We start from the raw sequence: 14861 nt of genomic DNA on the forward strand, positions 1-14861 counted from the left end.
TATGCAATAACCCAGAAGGTGTCAAAATGTACATGATGATGCCTTTTGAAATGTTGCCGTCGAAACATCGAAACAAATCAAATTTACACCCAACGCCAACCCCACCGCATCAAATGGAATTATGCACGGAAAATCGAATCAAGCACGGACAAAAATTAAAATAAAAAAATAAAAAAAATACAGAATTAAAAAAGTAGAACCTGAAAAAAACTCGTAAAAAAACTTGAAATAATTTATAAAACTGACGAAAATACAAATAAATTTAAAAACTTAAAATCTTGGCTTTTTTTATAACGTCCTATAATCAAATGTAAACATTTAGTGTATCCCGTTATTCCGATGAAGATGTGAGAGGGACATACTCAATGTTTGCATTTCTTTAAAGGTCCTTATCAAAAGAAGGCTAGAATCTATAAATTGAAAAAAAAAATAATTAAGGCGAAAAAAAACAAAATTAAAAAAGAGTCTTCAACAAATTAAAACAGATAAAAAATCAATTAATTTGAAAAACAAAACTATATTGAAAGCTGAGGTTTTTTTTTTGATTTTTTAAATGTTGGTATTTTTACTTTTTTTTGAATTTTGGAATTTCACATTTTTGGAATTTTTGTTCATGTTAGCGCTCACCAATCAGGGCAGACATCCAAAAATCTCCAAAACCCGCATTCAAAACTTTGCTCTAAGTTTGATCTCGGTATTCATAAGCGGAGTGCAAATTTAATTTGCACCCCAGCGTTGCAGATGCCCTCAGAAAATTAAGTTTTATTCGAGGCTTTATCGTTGTAAACAATAATACCACAAATTTAGGCTTAATTTCAGGATCCAATGGAGTACCCGACGCGATTGGTAGTGAGCAATGTATTTCTTATGGAGCGAACTGTCATACTACCAGTCGAATCGGCTATTCCATTGGTATGAACCATTTCAGTGTAGGAAGTGAGCAAGTTTCCATCAAAAGATGGACAAAACATCAAGTTTATAAAGTTTTCATACTAAGAATCAGCCAAGTTGAAAACTTTAAAACAAGGGTCCTGATTTTCGGTTCAAAGATCAGAAATCACTCACTCATCGTAGAGCGAATCTTTGCCAACTGGAGCTCGCAACCATTCGCAAGTGAACACTACGCTCAGGCTGCCTGTGATTTGCTCAATCGCTTCTCCCAGCGACACAAATACTTCGTGAATTTCTTTGCCCACTCCGTCCGTTGACCCGAGTCACACACGAATACGTTCAGAGAGGAGAGAATCAAACAACATATCAGCTCGGCGCTCTTTTGGCCTGCACTACCACAGTTTGCCATAAATTTGTATTTTTCATGATGGAAATTGCCTGTAAATGTGTCTTTGATGTCGTGTTATCAACAAAATTACAAAAAACTTTTGATAACATACATTTTTACCAGTTTTATAAATGAGTAAAACAAAGCCGATCGCAAAAGATTTCGACTCAGCGACTGAGCGACATAACTCAATCGGTCTCTCTGAACCATTCGCTGTGCTACTCGATCGAAGTGAGAGGGAGAGCAAAAAGAGAGTATTCTGTAGCGATTGGTTTGGCAGCGACAAAAGGTAGGATACGGTCAGAGCAGGCTTTTGTCGCTTTCGATAGGTGGTAGCGAGTGAATGAGTCGTTTTGGAGCAATCAGGACCCTTGCTTTAAAATCATAGTTTAAGAAAAAAAATTAATTAAAAATCTAAAATAAAAAAAAACAATCAAAAAATTGAAAATATGTTTAATATTTTGATTCAGTCGGAAAAATATATTTTTTTTTTTCTTGAAAAAAGTTTCATTTTCAACCAAATCATCACCCTTAATTCTGCCTCGATGCCACCATTATGCGACCGCGTGCTCCGTTTGTTTGTCAACAAAGCTGCAGCTGGATGGTGAGACGAAGTGAGGGAGGAGAGGTTTTGACATTTTTGTGCACGCATTTGACCCGCCGCCTATATCGACGGTCGTTGAGCCGTTACCAACGACCGAGTCCAGTAAGGAACTGATCGTACAATATGTAAAATTTCCAAAATTAGCAATCAAAAATAAAATAAATAAAAATTCTAAAATCAATAAATTCTAAAGGTAGTAGAATCAAAAACATAAAAATTCTAAAACTATGAAGGAAATGCGTGGCGCCGTTCGAAGCTGGTTTGCCGCGTATCTTTTTGGGCAAAACGGCCAATATTACACGAATAAAAAAAATCAAACAATCGGTGAGCCCCTCTAAACGATTTCCAGGATTCTCCCACCCCTGAACCCGTCTCTGCTTGTCGCATTCATCCGCACTGATGTTCATCCTCACCACCAAACGTCAAGTTTACGCGCGCTTTGAAAGCTGTTTTGCCCCTGTTTTCAGTAAGGATTTTCCGGAGTATCAAACTTTCTCGCGAATTTCCACTGATTTTCAAACAATTTCCGGCTCATTCAAGTGCAAACGCTGTTTAAAATGAAGTGCCAAATTCCGGAGATATCGTGGCACAACCGCGACCCGGTGCTGAGCGTCGACATCCAGCCAAAGCAGGTGGGCAGCAGCAACAACAGCAGCAGCGCCGACAAGATCGATTTCCGTCGGCTGGCATCCGGTGGAACCGATTCCCATGTTTTGGTAAGGAGGGTTTGATTGAGTAGTAGAACTTATTTTCATGATTGTGGGAAATTTGGTTGTAGATTTGGCACATGACACAGAACGCCGAGTGCGGCACGATTTCGCTCGATTTGGCCGCCGACCTGACCCGACACCAGCGCGCCGTGAATGCGGTCCGGTGGTCTCCGAACGGGGAGCTGCTGGCGTCCGGCGACGACGAGAGCGTCATCTTCATCTGGAAGCAGAAGGGCGAAACGGAGGTGGTTAACATTTTGGGTGAGTTCGTTGGGGGGTTGAGGCGGTTTTTGATGGGGGTCGTTTGAACGTTTGTTTTGGGTTTGTTGCAGACACTACGAACGAGCAGGACAAGGAGACGTGGCTGACGATGAAGATCCTGCGGGGTCACATGGAGGACGTGTACGATCTGTGCTGGTCGCCGAACTCGATGTTCCTGAGCAGTGGTTCCGTGGACAATACGGCAATGGTTTGGGATGTGACCAAGGGCAAATCGCAGCACATCTTCTCCGACCACAAGGGCTTCGTCCAGGGTGTGGCCTGGGATCCGAAAAATCAGTATCTGGCAACGTTGAGTACGGATCGGTACTTTCGGGTGTTTGACCTGCAGACGAAGAAGGTCGTCACGAGGAACAACAAGTGCGGGCTGCCGGTTCCGAAGGGGCACGCGCTGCACGGGAAAACGGTCCGGCTGTACCACGACGATACGCTGCAGACGTTCTTCCGCCGGTTGACGTTCAGTCCGGACGGGAACCTGATCGTGACGCCCTCCGGGGTGGCGGAGATTGAGGGCGTGCCGAAGCCGTTGAACACGACGTATGTCTACACGAGAAACTCGTTGAAGCAGTGAGTATTTTGCTGGACACAAAATGCAATTTTATTGAGTTATAAATCATTCTTGTCTTTCCTCAGACCCGCCATGACGCTGCCCTCCCCGGACCAGTACACGGTCGCGGTTCGATTTTGCCCGTTGTACTTCAAGCTGCGCCCGCACGCCGATGACAAACCGCCGGTCATTCCGCTGCCCTACCGCATGATCTTCGCCGTGGCCACCAAGAGTTCCGTCTACCTGTACGACACCCAGCAAAAGACGCCCTTTGCGTTGATCTCCAACATCCACTACACCCGGCTGACGGACATTTCCTGGTCCAGCGACGGCAAGATTTTGATCGTTTCCTCGACGGACGGATTCTGCTCGTTGATTTCGTTCAACGACGGCGAGTTGGGCGAAGTTCACGAGCTCGAGGTGGAGATTTTGGTGGAGAAGGAGAAAACTCCGACGAAGAAGGCGACTGCCGGGAGGAAGAAGTCCAAGGACGGAAAGGATGACGAAAAGGAGAAGGTTGCTCCGACCAAGTTGGAACCGGTGGCGGAGGAGAAGCCTGCAGCGCAACCGATTGCGTTCCGCAGAAAGCCAAAGCAGGACGATTCGGAGGTGAAACCCAAAGAGGTCGAGAAGCCTGCAGCGCAGCCGATTGCTTTCCGAAGGAAGCCAAAGGAACCGGAAGCCGAACCAGCTGCAGCTGAAGAACCTAAAGAAGAAGAGTCTCGAAAGCGTGCCCGGTCCAACAGTGCCGAAAACGCGGACAACCCCGCCGAAGCAAAGCCCATCGCGATTCGTCGCATCGCGCTGGAATCGGGTGACGCCAAGACCGGCATCATCGTCAAGGAAATCCCCCCGATAAAATCCTCCGACGAGAAAATCGTCCAACCAGCCAAGGAAATCATCATCGAAGCGGAAAAGATCATCAGCAGCGAGGAAAAGTTCGAAAGCCCCTCCAAAAAGAACCGCCCCGTCACGCCAATCGCCGTCCGACGCCACCCTCGCACCCCAGACGTAACCCCATCAACCGACGGCCAACCCACAGCCCCTTCCGACGGAACGCCCAAAACGGCCCCCAAAAAGGCGGCCACTCCAATCGCGTTCCGAAGACAACCGCGCTCTACGTCCGCCATCGCAAAACCCGAGGAGGACGACGCCGTCGACACGTGGCCAATCGATCAGCCCAAGCCGGCCTCCAAGGTGGTCAGCAATGGGTCGCCGGCCGAGTGTGACCAGACCGAGGATATCAAGCTGGTCATTTCGGACGATGACGATGAGGAAGTCGTGGAGGTCGCGGGTAAGGACGGGGAAGCGAAGGGTGCGACGGCTACGACGCCGATCACGCCACGGCGGGTCGAGTTTAGGACACTTTCGACGCCCAAATCGAAGAAGAAGCTGCTGTAGGATAAGCTCCGTGTGGGACAGTTTCTATTATTTTTCTCTAGTGGTAGTGCCTCTAAATTAAGACAAGAATATAGTTATTTCTGATGAAAACGAAGCGAAGCGTGGTGAATGATCCGAACGTCCCAACCTTTTCTCTTTATTTGCAGATTCTCAAGTGGACCCGGAACTTTTCGCCAAGTTGATGGAAGATTCCAAAATCTGACCAACTGTTCTGGTTTCTAAGTTATATGTCTGAGACATATAACGAAAAAATAATGCAGAATTAAACTCAGTTCATTCCAATGCTAACAACTCCAAGAATCTTCAAAGAAACAAAACCATCAAAAGAAAATGCCATCCACATTAGGGTAAGTTTGCATAAAATTATTGTTACCGGCACGGCACAAAAGTGGAACGATTACTGACCGTGATTGCACGAAATTTAATAGTGCGTTCAGTCAGTGAACTCTTTCTTCTTCGTTCGTTGCCGCGTGTTGACAGCAACCATTTGAATGTAGTCATGGGGAAGGTGATCAAAATGTCGGTAAAAAGGTAGAAACGAAGAGCACGAATGTAGTTCTGGTGAGAGTCTAATGGCTTTGGGAATGACTTTCAAGCACATCATTTCTGAACATGAATAAAAATTCCAAAAAACCAAACCTCTGAAATTTTTAAATAAAAAAAAAACAAATATAAATTTAACAGAAATCAGATTCTAAAATTCTGAGATCAATAAACTTAAAATACAAACATTTTGAAACATGAAAAAAATCAAAAGTTTTTAAGTTCTATAAAAAAACAATTCTAAAAAACAAATTACAAAAAAAGTTTCTGGTTATCCGAAGTCTTCACCACAATTTCACGAAATAAAAAAAATCAACTAAGGTTCTCTAGACGAGGTCAACCTAACCTAAAATATGACTCCAACATTATCAGATTTTCTGTAATTTGAGATGATGGAAACAATCACTCAATTTTCTAGTAATCAAAAATACAAAAAAAAAACTTAAATCTTCAGAAATTTTCCAAATTCAAGAATACAAATATTCCAAATTAAAAAACTAAAAAATTATAAAATCAAAAAATACAAAAATTTGAAAATGAAAAACCTGAAATATTTCAAAGCCCAAGCTTCTAAAAAATAAAACAAATTAAAAATTAAGTTTCTGTTTTTTCCGAAGTCTTTGTCACAATTTACTAAATTAAAAAAAAAAAATCAAGTTTGGGTCTCTAGACGAGGCTTACTTAACCTAAAAAATACTCCAACATTATCTAATTTTCTGTAATTTAAGATGGTGTCATAAATGACGACATTGAAAGGATTTAATAATAAATAAATTAAAGAATTCAATTTTTAAAATTTTAATTTTTTGAAAACCTTAAATTTAATATACAGTCCAGACTCGATTGAAGGTCTTGGAAAATTTTCAATTCGGATAATCGAATCACGAAAAAAAATCGATGTCTTATTTTTGAATGACGAGCTTAAGTATGACCCACAACTTTAAAATGGTTAAAAAATTTAAAATCCAAGATGGCGGCCGAAATTGCGGTGATGAAATATTGGAAAAATGCATTTGGTAATTTTTTAGGCTGCCTAATCGTTCAAAATTGATTAAAATTAAAAGTAAGAAAATGAAATGAAAGAAAAACAATTTTGTTCGTTATTCGATTATCTGAAGTCTCATACAAACCTTCGGATAATCAAGTGTGGACTGTAATAAAAAACAAAAATCCAGTTTCTGGATTTTCAGAAGTCTCTAGACGAGGTTAACCTAATCAAAAATATGACTCGTTTCGCTTTACTAAGAGACGGTAATCTGAGCGGACTGGATTTCGCCATGTTATGTGATGATTGTCTAAGCCCAAGTTGCCTAGGAATCGGTAATTGGTCTAGGATACACTCTTAGGAAACGTTACTACCATTGGCATAGTGTGTTGAAGGGCCATCTTATGTTGCTGTCGGGACAACTCCCGCTTAGTTTTTAAATTTTAATTAAACATTTCAAGCCTAGACAGCCGGCTGTGGAAATCTTGAACTAACTGAAAGAGCATATTATTAAGTATAAAACACAAATTATAACAAAACAAGCCCGTAGCCAATATGACATATTCATTCTCTGTCGATCTTTTAAAAACCAAAAGTAGCGATTCTTCTAATTTTAGCGAATAAAGATTGAATGCAAGACTCTAACGCGATCACAAAATTCCACAAACAGCGACATAAAAGAAATTAAAATAAACAAGAAAAAACAGGACTGCGCGTCTCCACCGGCAGCGCACTAATGAAGGTTAACCCAATTAAAAATATGACTCCAACATTATCTGATTTTCTGTAATTTAAGATGGTAGCAAAAATGGCGGCATTCAAAAATTCAAATATTGCAGAATTTAAGAATTTTAAATACCGATTTTTTTCATTCCGATAATTTGGAAACCTTTTTAAATTTTTAAGTTTAAAATATTTGATTTTTTTTATTTGAGCTGTTTTATTTCTAAAATTTTATCATATTGAATTTTTGAATATTTAAACTTTTTTTTTTATTTCCCCCCTAACAATCTGTCAACATTTGTTGTGGGGCTCACGAAAAGAATGCGCAACTTTTCTTTACCGCGTTCTTTCGAATGTCCATACTAAGCTTTACACGAAGCTCATGCGCACTACCAAACGTTTATTTTGATAGTGCGAGTGAGCTCCGTGTAATTATCGTCATAGCTGACATAACATAACTGGAGCGTTTGTTACGGTATGTCCACGCATTGTTCCTGTTCCATGCGGTTGATGCAACGTAAGGACAGTACTTCAATCATTAATAATGACAAGAAAGGACTTGGGGGCCTACTCTAACTATACTCAAACTCCGATGGTTTGACACCAACTGTTGTCAAACGAACGGGGTCACTTTTTAGTTTGACACCCCTTTTACACGGAGTTCACACACACTACCAAACGTTTATTTTGAAAGTGTGTGTGTGAGAGCCGTGTAAAAATTGACAGTTCGTCACTTTTTAGTTTGACTTTGACCAACCAACGGGGTACAAACTAAAAAAGTGTCAAACGAAAAAGTGACCAACCACCGGGGGTTGAGTGTACAAGTTTTTCCAGGATGCTTTTTTGGACTGACTTGAGTTCGATCAAATTAGTTTAGATTATCAGTCCGGACCCCAAGCCTAATTTTTCTGGCATGCTCCGACAAACGAGAAGCGCGATGACGCGAAAGATATTTCCTACGAGCTTGATGAGCTCTTGATAGCTAGTCCTACTTGGACCAGCTAGGACTGTCCTAGGACCTATGAAGAGTTATTTGGTCGGAAGGGAAACCTTAGTCCACCCTTTCACGAATAACAACAAATAATTTGAGATTTAATCTCTTGATACAATAACAGAGTACCTAAAGTGGACCACGTGAATGAAATATGCAACGGTTTCCCAAGATCCACACACAATCCACAATCTCTCTCTCCAGTTTCATTCATCGCTCTCTTCGCCCGCTCTCCATTCACAGAACCCACACACATTGAGAGACTGTACCTGGCTGGCTAGTAAGCTACACGCGCTACGCTATACCATTCAGTTCGAGATTGGACGCCGTGGCGGTTAGAAGTACAAGTAGTTCCCGCGTCGCTCGCCGATTCGCGTATTCCGACCACATTCCACACACCATCCTGGGTGTAGTTGTGTGCGTTCTTCGGTAGTGTTGGTTGTTCCGAAGAAGGTGGTCGCGCTTTATTTTTAATTCTTCCTTGGACGGAAATTCTCGAACCACGGTGAAGATACTCGATGTTTCCGGTGTAGCTCTTGGCCAGGATGACTTTGGCGACCGGGATCGTCGCGTTGGCGCTATGCCTCGGCTGCGGGATACTGTCCGCGAACGCAGGTTAGAAATCGGGACGGGCCAAGCCCTAACCAGCTGAATATGTGTGTGAGGCAAGAGTGTGTCTCGCGTGAAGAGTGTGTCTGTGATGGTGGAAGCGGCGTAGCGCTAGACAGTGGCCACCAGTTTACGGTATACGGTTGGTCGGTGGTTGCAACAACCTGCACCCTCTGCAAACCCAGTTCCCAGTCCTTAACTTTTATTGTGATTCCCGAACGATGACGGTCGACCCATGGAGGATCTGTTTGTAAACAGCTGCCGTAGCTGATAACGGAATACCCCCCCATGCGAAGCTTATCTACCGCAACTCGCGTGACTTGAACGTGAGTCCGCATAGATGGGCGTGCCGTTATCAACGACGTTGCGTCTACGGACTACTACGATCTTACGAAACACACTTCTTGACGCAAAGTGTCAAGTAAACTCCGTTGTAGTGGTTGGTGGCGATGCATCGTACCAAGTGCCAAGTGCTTCAGCAATCAACGCCCACTAAATCCAAAGAAATGGTTCAACCCAAAACAGCGATTTCGCAAGATGAGCTCATACGGGATCGCTGCGAAGCAGCAAACTCGTCCAGAATTCTACAAACGAACGAAACAGTGAGTGTACGGCCTGACTCATCAACCTGTCTGTCGTCACAGCCATTGTCGGCCGCCGTCCAAACTACCTGACCACTCCTCGTCGCATACACCTCAATTAATAGACGCGCCTCGTCAAGCGTCGTCGTTCTCGGCACGTGGCCCCGGCGTCTGGAATCCGGCAAAGAAGGGACATTTACGCTGATGTTTATGGCCCGGGATGAGCAGAAAAGCTGCGCACTAGAAAGGAAGGAAGATGCTGCTGCCGGTAGTAGAGATTGCCTAGCGAAAGCGCCGGCACTAGTTATTTCCAACTTTGCTGGATTTTTGGCGGACGAAAAATCGATACCAAGAGTTAGCAGCATTCAGCGGCGGCTGACGCAATGTCAACGGGATGAAGGAAGTGTGTGCGATGATTTACGGACAATTTGTACACGGGATGCAGGATGCGTGGCGACGATCGGATTTGGGAGAGTAGAAAAAAGGACATTAGACGGGACGTTTGATGGTGGGAAAAGGCGTTTTGTTATGGGAATCTTTAGTGGATTTGTTTTGGAAGAGTTTTACTTTGATGCTGTAATATGTTAGGTAATCGAGTAAAGCAATTTTGTATGCTGATGATAATCGTACCCCAGCCGTTCGCTGTGAATGCTCGATTGTCGGTAATCTGTTGAAGGTTCGGCTGTGGGTAATAGGCTTATTTTTTATATATACCATTAGTGTCGTGACGGTTAAACAAGGGCGTCTATGTGATTATCCCTACACCCGTTTCAAATTTTTATTGCTATTGAAGCAGCGATGGAATAATCATCCTCAAAAGAAAATCTTTGGATGTTCATCAAGAGAAAAAATCTAAAGCGAGAATGGCTCTCCTCTCTCGTGCACGAAAAATCAGTAAAAAGAATCTAAAAAAAATCATCATCTTGATTATTCGGCGGAACATCATTTTCACTACTACACTTGCAAGTGTAACGTCACACGTCGAAAAATGACCTGTCACATTTTGTAGATGGACAATGTGTGTAAACAACGTAAAATACATATTTTTGAGTGCGGCTGACTAGGAAATTCACAAAAAATCTTCAGCAGATTGATTTTCTTGAAGAATTTCGGGAGCGATTTTCACTTTTGAAAAAATGTGCCTCCTGACCTTGGAAAATATTTGCAACATCCTTTTTTTTATTGAAAATGGACAGTAGAATATAAAATTTTACACTTCATAGAAATGAAAAATAAAAATTTTTGCTGCAAATGTACGGACGATAACTAAATTTAAATTTGAAAAAAAAACAAACTTATTTTTGAATTCCCAAAATATGTGTATTTTTATTTTCGATATTAATGATTTGTTTTAGGGGACAAAAATACATAGTTCCGACATGTTCCATTGCAATTTTGAAGATCTTGAAAAAATTGCCTCCTGACTTTGAAAAATATTTGCAACAGCCTATTCATCTTTTATTGAAAATAAACAGCAGAAATCCAAATTTTACACTTTGAAGAAATACATTTTTTTATGTTGCAAATGTACTTAAGATTAATTATTTAACAAAGTTGTTCGTCATATTTACGTAAGAATCTCACATTTGACAATGATTCGACACATTTAACGCCACTTTTTGGAAGATTATTTTAAATTTATGGTTTTCACCATGTTTTTCTATTTTTCCAAACTTCAACGATCAATAGCCACCCTTATACCTTAACCGATTTGGCTCAAAATTGGCACAGTTACTTGTTTTTTTACCTAAAAAATCGAGCCAGATTTTCTAACATTTTCAATTTTTCTTGTCACCTTAGTGATGGTGCTAAATCTGGTGTAGAGATATATTTTTTGCAAAAAATAAAAATAAAACCAAAACTAAATTTGCAATGAAAAGGTACTTTAGAATTTGTCCGATTAAATGTAATTTTCTATAATTTTCTCTCTGGAACTTTGAAAATCGGGCTATTAGTTTTTGAGAAACAGCCCCACAAAAAATCGAATCGATGAATTTCAATTTTTGGAATTACCTTAACATGGCTAAGGCCACCCTGATGGCCCAATAAAAGAATACGTGTCTCATTATTGTCAAATTATTACAAAAAGTAAAAGCTGGTAGGGGAAATATATCCTTTCTAATCAAACGCATATCTTCATCATATAGAGAGTTTGATGCTTGATTGAAGCTCCAAAAATACTATTTAGTTAGGCTATACACTTACCAGCAACAGTACCGCCTCAAGTAAGCACGCAAATTTTTCCAATTACTGGCCAAAAAGATCATATTCTATTTTGCGAGACCATTTCTCATCATTTTGGTGGCACACACATCCACACGCAAGATGAGAGGTTAACTGCTTAACGAAAGTCGCCATCAATATCGTTTCACTTGCGCTAACGATTTCAAAGCGCTTAAGATATAAAATTGCTTCCAACTACCGGCAACATGTTCTTATGAGTTAGTCATTCACTTGAAAAATAATCCCAAAACATGTAAATAATTAGCAAGCGCCATCAAAAAAACAAACGCGCCAAGTCTTTTGACGTTTGAATTTTGACGACCCATTCCAATCGAATGCTGAAGAATACCGAGCGAGAAGCGAAGGCAAATAAAGAACAAAGGGTGGCCACCAACACCACCAGCAGCGCCTGTTGGGGTGAGCCAGCGATGCCAGGAAATTTTCTCTATAAATGCTACTTGAACTAAGTTGAAAATAGGAAAATGGGCGTGACCCAATGCACTCGACTGATTGGAATGCATTTGGGAAATATTTTTTTTAAATGCTTGTAAAAGGAATAGCATAACATGTAATAAAAGTGAAAATAAACAGAAATGTTTACAAAAAGTAGCTCTACTCGTTGGTGTTCTTGGTTTAAGTAAATTTCAAGGAACACTCCAGATTATCCAGCATCATTCAAACACGACCGCATATTAGGCTTAAAATAGGTATATTTCCCCTAAATGCTTTTTAATGGAATAATAAATTCAACAACTAACTTTCAAATCTCGTTTGAAAGGCAAATTCCAATTCAATATCAGCTGTATTCAATTGATTGGATGGATGGATCTCTTTAAATTATCTGAGTCGGTATGATTGAATCCATGTTACAGTCAAAGCTGCTAATCTTCTTACAAGTTACGTGTGCCTCGCACAAATCGATACATCTCCCTACAGCCCGAAGCAGCTGTTGTGCAGCCGGAATAGAAATTAAAAATTCTATCACCATCACACACAACAGCCATCCTCGGCACAATCAAGAAGGGATATCATATCCGTGACCTTTTATGCGGAGATTTCGCTTTCGGCTTTTCATTACAGAATAAGCAATGAATGGCTTACACACCGAGAAAGTGTGCCCCGGGCCAAACGTGCGATGTATAGTTTGCACCGCATTTTCTTGAAAATCCCCTTCTTGAGTTAGTTTTTGCTTTGGGCCAAGTCCAGAATAAGTGGAAGAAAATTGTGCGAGTAAGGTTTCTCAGCTTAACGCGCCTTTTTTTGCCAGTACACCACATGTCTTGCTTACACAAAGATTGATATTTGCCCTCTTTGCGACCCCTGGCGTGTTTTGGAAGGAAAAATGGCACCACTGGTGTCAAACTGAGGTTTGTGGAGTTGTTGCAAGTTTGTTAATTCAAATAGGCTTTTGCAATGCTTTTTGAACGAAGACATTGTGTAATATCTTTCAAACTCATCTATGGCGGTAAACTGTCAAATTTCAGTGTTGCCAATCACAACAAAGATCTTCGCTCAAATGGTCGCAAAGAGTTCCCCAAGCATTACGTACGCCGCACTGGTTAACGGGGCTAACCCATGTGAGCTTCTTCTGGCCATTATGCCGAACTTTACCCTCTTTCTGGAAACCGGTGGCCACCGCATCGTCCTTGGCACGTATCGGGCCGGCTGCCGTCGTCGAGCCACACAGTTATCCTTCAGAAGTCGGCAAAAAGACGCGAGGGGTGCAGTTCTCTGGGATATTGTGATTTTTATTGGCTGCTTTCGTCCCCCTTGTTTCGGACCACATGAACAAAATCGATAATGAAAGCAAACATTTTGAGAGCAGCAATGGGCAGTTTTATTTCTGTGTGACGATTTAGTAATTGATTTCTGTGTAGACAGCGCAGTGCGAAACCTCAACAGTGCAACCGTCGGCTACTTCTGAAATTGTCCAGGGAATTGGTAATAAAAGTAGCCAGACATACTATCTATCTCGAGAGAGATGAAAGAGCAATAAAGGATGGAAATTTACTGACATGAATGACCAGGCTATTAAAAGTCCATCTTTGGCCATACGGTTTCGGTTTGAGGGATTCGAATTTCCCCCTTTTTCCACGGCTTTAGTTAAAGAGTTCTAAATGATCTCGTTCGGAGCCGGTTGTCTGCTCATTTAATGCTCGATCTCGTATGACGTGATTTTCGGTTTAGGGAGATATGCCAATTTTGGGACATATTTTGATTAACTTTTTTGAAATTATTTTCAAAAATCTCTTGGTCTACAAGTTGGCAGCACTTAAACTTTTGTATTAGAAAATTTGCAAAGAGTGTCGTGCCCCTTGGTAGTCATCAAATCCACAGATTTAGAACTCACTTTCCTACTTTTCAATAGATTTTACAGGTTTAAAAGGCTTCTTGTAACATCGACTTTAGAGTTCACAGGCATATTTTTATCAGTTCGATATTTCATGACCTAACCCAGTGATAATTTTGACTCGAGCCTCGAGTCGATTTGGTTCGATTTGGCTTGATGCTCGAACCAAAATTTCACTGGGAAATTGAAAACAAGGGGCTCGACACACCTGTATAAATTTATGAAAAATAGAAATGGAGAACGATGATGCTATGAGACGCGGGTTCGATTCCCGCCTTATCCACTGAGCTTCTATCGGATGGTGAAGTAAAACGTCGGTCCCGGTTTCTCCTGTCTCGTCAGAGGCGCTGGAGCAGAAATCCCACGTTAGAGGAAGGCCATGCCCCGGGGGGCGTAGTGCCAATAGTTTCGTTTTTTTTAGAAATGGAGAAAAAAAATCAGTTCAAATGCAGTGTTGCCATGTCCGCAATATTTTTTCACATTTCAACAAATGGCAAATCTCTCCATTTCTCAAAGCAAAAACACTTCCGTCAAGTGCTATTTCGGGGTCGTACTTTCAAAGACTCACTCTCTTTACCTACTTCTATTTGAAGCTTGCGCTTTTGAAATCATCAATCGCATTTTCCAAAAAAAAAATCTCAGAACGGTGAATGGTTTGTGTCAGAACAAATCGCGGTCCAAAACTCCCTTTTCGAGGCGTAGTAGTAATTTAATCCAATAACGTCGGAGCGACGACGTGGGGGCCTTTCTTTTTGCGGGTTATATTGGTTTAGGAAGTGCCCGCATGTTATGGTGACGCCTTACGTTTATTTATGCTCCCTAAATTCCGTGCAAACATGTTGCGCTTTTTGATTTGTTTATTTTTAATCGAGAAGTGAGGGTGGAGGAAATCGACTGGTGGCGAGGATATTGAATTTTGTTGAAGGCGACAACAATAATTTGTCAGCTTGTTGCGGTTCCGGTTACTTCAACTTGGGAGGGGGTTGCCGCCACCATTATGGCACTTTGACAGATCGCTTTATGGTGGTTGCCATAA

The 14861-nt window shown here is 41.4% G+C and overlaps 2 protein-coding genes across 7 annotated transcripts in view; both read left to right on the top strand.

Annotated features, from left to right (window-relative positions):
- The first annotated feature begins 2294 nt into the window (after positions 1-2294).
- LOC6044063 (chromatin assembly factor 1 subunit B) lies at positions 2295-4914 on the top strand. 2 transcript variants are annotated; one of them, XM_038264811.1, is made up of 5 exons: positions 2295-2349; positions 2423-2599; positions 2662-2854; positions 2926-3439; positions 3506-4914. In XM_038264811.1, the coding sequence occupies exons 2-5, from the start codon at positions 2441-2443 to the stop codon at positions 4818-4820; spliced, it is 2181 nt and encodes a 726-aa protein (XP_038120739.1). In that variant the 5' UTR covers positions 2295-2349; positions 2423-2440; the 3' UTR covers positions 4821-4914. The 2 variants fall into 2 exon arrangements, with proteins under 2 accessions (XP_038120739.1, XP_001861634.2); XM_001861599.2 differs by having other exon boundaries at positions 2307-2599.
- Positions 4915-8378: 3464 nt separating this feature from the next.
- The window catches only part of LOC6044067 (neurexin-4), a 28532-nt gene continuing 22049 nt past the window's right edge, over positions 8379-14861 (top strand). For all 5 annotated transcript variants that reach the window (XM_038266423.1, XM_038266425.1, XM_038266422.1 and 2 more), the window contains exon 1: positions 8379-8677. In XM_038266423.1, coding sequence (XP_038122351.1) covers positions 8608-8677 — 70 coding nt within the window. In that variant the 5' untranslated portion in view covers positions 8379-8607. The remainder of the gene's footprint in view (positions 8678-14861) is intronic.

The sequence above is a fragment of the Culex quinquefasciatus genome, chromosome 3 (genome assembly GCF_015732765.1).
Source record: "Culex quinquefasciatus strain JHB chromosome 3, VPISU_Cqui_1.0_pri_paternal, whole genome shotgun sequence".
Taxonomy (NCBI): Eukaryota; Metazoa; Arthropoda; class Insecta; order Diptera; family Culicidae; genus Culex; species Culex quinquefasciatus.

Coding starts and splice junctions, on each gene's coding strand:
- LOC6044063 (XM_038264811.1), top strand. CDS start 2,441: ATGAAGTGCCAAATTCCGGAGATATCGTGGCACAACCGCGACCCGGTG. Junction 2,600..2,661: donor GAACCGATTCCCATGTTTTG/GTAAGGAGGGTT, acceptor ATTTGGTTGTAG/ATTTGGCACATGACACAGAA. Junction 2,855..2,925: donor GGAGGTGGTTAACATTTTGG/GTGAGTTCGTTG, acceptor GGTTTGTTGCAG/ACACTACGAACGAGCAGGAC.